This window comes from Aplysia californica, unplaced genomic scaffold, assembly GCF_000002075.1.
Source record: "Aplysia californica isolate F4 #8 unplaced genomic scaffold, AplCal3.0 scaffold00855, whole genome shotgun sequence".
NCBI lineage: Eukaryota > Metazoa > Mollusca > Gastropoda > Aplysiida > Aplysiidae > Aplysia > Aplysia californica.
In genome coordinates, this window is record NW_004798125.1 from 307,615 (window position 1) to 312,191 (window position 4,577).

At 49.0% G+C, this 4,577-nt stretch overlaps 2 protein-coding genes across 2 annotated transcripts in view; one reads left to right on the forward strand and one right to left on the reverse strand.

Annotated features, from left to right (window-relative positions):
* LOC106013395 (spore coat protein SP60) overlaps positions 1 to 674 on the forward strand; it is a 10,972-nt gene extending 10,298 nt beyond the window's left edge. Inside the window, exon 3 of the mRNA XM_035972805.1 lies at positions 594 to 674. Within this exon, the coding sequence (XP_035828698.1) occupies positions 594 to 674 (81 nt within the window). The remainder of the gene's footprint in view (positions 1 to 593) is intronic.
* A 233-nt stretch (positions 675 to 907) lies between these two features.
* Positions 908 to 1,447, reverse strand: LOC101855060 (transmembrane protein 79). The gene has a single exon (XM_013089003.2). It carries the CDS (start codon positions 1,445 to 1,447, stop codon positions 908 to 910), a length of 540 nt encoding a protein of 179 aa, XP_012944457.1.
* Between the last annotated feature and the right edge of the window lie 3,130 nt (positions 1,448 to 4,577).

Consider the following 4,577-nt stretch of genomic DNA (forward strand, 5'->3'; position numbering starts at 1 on the left):
CTCTCTCTCTCTCATGGCAACGCTGACGCTAAACGTCTCTAGGTAGCCAACCGTCCTGTTGTCATATAAAGCTACGTAGCCATGTAGCCAAATTCTGTTGTCATGTAGCCACGTTCTGTTGTCGTGTAGCCACGTTCGGTTGTCATGTAGCCACGTTCTGTTGTCATGTGTTGTCATGTAACCAAGTTCTGTTGTCATGTAGCCACGTTCTGTTGTCGTGTAGCCATGTCGCCAAGTTCTGTTGTCATGTAGCCAAGTTCTGTTGTCATGTAAAGCTACGTAGCTATGTAGCCACGTTCTGTTGTCATGTAGCCACGTTCTGTTGTCATGTAGCCACGTTCTGTTGTCATGTAGCCACGTTCTGTTGTCATGTAGCCAAGTTCTGTTGTCGTGTAGCCAAGTTCCAGTGTCGTGTAGCCATGTAGCCTACCCAATTTCCGCATGTCACGTGAGTACAACGAGACACGTGGCAAAGCAGCCACAAGACCACGCTGACGCCAAACGCGGCCACGTAGCCAACCATCGTCGTTGCCATGTGGCCACGTTTCTTTGCCATGTAGCCATGTAGCCAAGTTCTGATGTCACGTGAACAGACCAACACGTCAACGGTCAACACGACAAGACATGTGAGGAACAGCCACAAGACCACGCTGGCCTCAAACGTGGCGATGTAGCCAACTGTCCTGTTATCGTGTAGCTCTGGTGTCGTGTAGCCATGTATGTACAAAATAATGTAGCCAAGTCCTGGTGTCACGTGAATAGACTGGATACCTCGAGACACGTGAGGAACAGCCACAAGACCACGCTGACCTCAAACGTGGCGATGTACCCGAACCATCCGGTTATCACGTGGCTATGTTGCCGTGTTGCCACGTTCCTTTGCCATGTAGCCTTCCAAGTCCTGGTGTCACGTGAATAGACTGGACACCACAAGACACGTGAGGAACAGCCACAAGACCGCGCTGACGCCGAACGTGGCCACGTAGCCCAGGGTCCGGTTGAGGTAGGACTTCCGGTAGCCCAGGTAGAAGGAGACGCGGCCGAAGACGAAGAAAGCGACGAGGATGGGGATGACTTTCATCTGTCTCTCCGGTAGGTAGGTGGTGAGGACCATCTGTCCCACAAAGCTGATGAGGAACTGCTCCACGGTGTTGGTGAGGTAGCGAGTGCTGACAGCCACGTGGTGCTCGCCCCGCCCGTTGATTGGGTCCACGGCGATGGTGAAGTAGCGCTGCAGGGACACGATCAGGACCCCGCCAATCAACGTGAGCACCGAGAAGCTCTGGAGGCGGAGCGTGTACACCAGCCTGTCAATCATTCTGGGAAGGGGCGGGACTGGGATGGGCACGAAGGCATATAGGATGAAGAAGGCGGCGGCGAGACCAATGCCGCTTCGCACGCCATTCCGGAATATGATCTGCCTTTCGATTGGTTGAGACTTGGGCATTTTGCTCGTAGTAGTAGTAGTAGTAATAGTAGTAGTGAGGGTGCGGTGGCGGAGCGGTTAGTGCGCTCGTCTCCGAAGCGGAAAGTCCGGGTTCGAGCCTCGGTTCGGACTCTGATTTTTTTCGCCCCCTCCTGCCCAGCCAGCAGTAATGGGTACCTGACTTTGTCGAGTTGGGGAAGTAAAGGCGGCGTGGAAAGGAACTGACCACCCTACCACAAATATATGCTGAAGGCCCAGGAAGTTGTCTCACTGACAAGGCAATCTCCAATGTCTGGATCGGATGTGGGAACAACTTTACTTTGGTTAGTGTATGCTGGGAGCTCCATCCCTGTCCATCAACGCCTGATCTGCTTCATGCACACGGCTGCGGGCTGTGTGGATAGAGGCCGTGTGATTGTGAATGTTGCTGTGTGGATAGAGGCCGTGTGATTGTGAATGGTGCTGTGTGGATAGAGGCCGTGTGATTGTGAATGTTGCTGTGTGGATAGAGGCCGTGTGATTGTGAACAGTGCTGTGTGGATAGAGGCCGTGTGATTGTGAACAGTGCAGTGTCGATAGAGGCCGTGTGATTGTGAACAGTGCAGTGTCGATAGAGGCCATGTGATTGTGAACAGTGCTGTGTCGATAGAGGCCGTGTGATTGTGAACAGTGCTGTGTCGATAGAGGCCGTGTGATTGTGAATGGTGCTGTGTGGATAGAGGCCGTGTGATTGTGAATGGTGCTGTGTGGATAGAGGCCGTGTGATTGTGAACAGTGCAGTGTCGATAGAGGCCGTGTGATTGTGAACAGTGCTGTGTCGATAGAGGCCGTGTGATTGTGAACAGTGCTGTGTCGATAGAGGCCGTGTGATTGTGAATGGTGCTGTGTGGATAGAGGCCGTGTGATTGTGAATGGTGCTGTGTGGATAGAGGCCGTGTGATTGTGAACAGTGCAGTGTCGATAGAGGCCGTGTGATTGTGAACAGTGCTGTGTGGATAGAGGCCGTGTGATTGTGAATGGTGCTGTGTCGATAGAGGCCGTGTGATTGTGAACAGTGCTGTGTCGATAGAGGCCGTGTGATTGTGAACAGTGCTGTGTGGATAGAGGCCGTGTGATTGTGAATGGTGCTGTGTGGATAGAGGACGTGTGATTGTGAATGGTGCTGTGTCGATAGAGGCCGTGTGATTGTGAATGGTGCTGTGTGGATAGAGGCCGTGTGATTGTGAACACCTCACACTACTTGACCTACGTGCATTGAAAAAAAGAAAGAAAAGAAAAAATTGAACGTCTTCGGCGAGAAAGGCACATAGAGTATATGATATACAGTGGGTGTCGCATTCAACGAGGTCACATTCAACGAGAAGTCGGCTCCAACGAGACAATCCTTAATCCCCGATTTTTCCCTCTATATCTCTTTGTAAATGTACGTCGGCTCCAACGAGGTTGCAAACAGACTGAAGTCGCTTTCAACGAGGTCGCGATAACCAAAAATAAAAGCAGTCAGTTAGCGGCCCCAAAAGCGAAGAATTTTTCTCCTTTCTCTCCATCTCACACGGAGCACAAGGCCCATCACCGATTCCTAACACATTGTATTGCTAGAGATCTAGTGTGCCTCCTAATAATGGGCCCCAAAGCCAAGAGGATGGGCGAGGGTTAGCCTACGGTAGGGATGGGAGGGGGTGGGTGGGAACGCCATGCGAGCTGTGTGAAACTGGATGAACTCTGGATGGGTAGGTCTAGATCGAGACCTTCATCTTTAAAAAAAAATTCTTTTCTGCCCCTGATCTGAAAGTCCAAGCTCCCGCCTTTACTTTATATATCTAGGCCTAGATGTGAGAGGGTACGTCTCCACACTAGAGGAAGTGTTGCGGAAAAACAAATTTTAAAATGCAGAAATGACGGTGAGAACACAGCTCAAACACAATGGCACTGGTGATGTTTGAGATTTTCGTCATCAGGGGGAACAACTTTTTTAATTTCTGGTATTGGTACATCGTGTAATATAATAACTTGTCTCTTTTTTTTCCCTTTAGCCTCAGTCACGTTCAACGAGAGGTCGGATCCAACGAGGACAACAAGCCAGTCCCGGCAACCTTGTTGAATGCGACACCCACTGTATCAAGATCTAGTTAGTGAGGCAATTAATTTCCTCCCCAGCAAATATATGTCAATCTATCGATCTTGAACAGAAGAAGTCAAGGTATATTTTTTGCGATTGAAGAAGGTGGGGATCGCTGTGTACTACAGTACGTGTCAGGGATGAAATTAGCGAGAAAATGATTGTCCAACGTTGGGTGACTTTCAAAGACTTTCTATGCCCTTGTGGAAGCTGCGGATTTAGATAAATTTACATATATTGACAATATTGTCGTTGTGCTTTGATGTTTCAAATATATAAAAGATTTCACAGTAAAGACCCACACAGAAATGTACGGACGGAAGCAGTTATGAAAAGAAAAAAATAACACAAAAGAAAAACCAAAAACAACAAGGACAAATAAAATGGAAAGCCCAAAAGTCAAAAGTCATGGTAGGCCAATCGGGCCCTAGGAGCTAAAGCGGCCCACACCCGCTCAAACTTGTTCATCAATAGTATTGACGTCAAACTTTTTCTCGTGGCCTAGAGGTTAAGGTGTTGACCTCTCATTCAAAGGTCCCGGGTTCGAATCCGGGTAGCGACCGAAAAATTTTCTTCTCTCAAATTGTCTCCTTTCACCTCCGTTCCTGCTCTCTTACTCTAGCAATATTCTGTCGTCTGCTTTCGTCTCCTCTTTCTGCCCCCTCCCCCCTCTCCTCCTTTGCCCCCTCCTCTGGGCTCCGGACTCTTTCTGCAGCCTTTCTACTGCTACTCCTTGACTCCTTCTTACAGCTGTCTTTTTGCCACACCCCTGATCTTCTGGTAGGAAAAATCTACACCTAGCCTTCACGGACAAGGGCATAAAATCTCGCAGGGCCCATGTGTAAGTTGCGTACGTTAAAGATCCCTTGGTGATCTACTATCGATAAGAGTAGGCTTCGGCCGCCACCCGGGCCAAATTCAAAATTTCCTACCAACTAAAAGTACAGTGGAACTTGGATTCAACGAGAACTCGGATTCAACGAGATGAGTTAGATTCCCCGTTTTTTTTTCTTCTTTAAAATCAATTTAAAT

Excerpts from the sequence above, each read along its gene's own strand:
- LOC101855060 (XM_013089003.2), bottom strand. The coding sequence starts at position 1,447 with ATGCCCAAGTCTCAACCAATCGAAAGGCAGATCATATTCCGGAATGGC.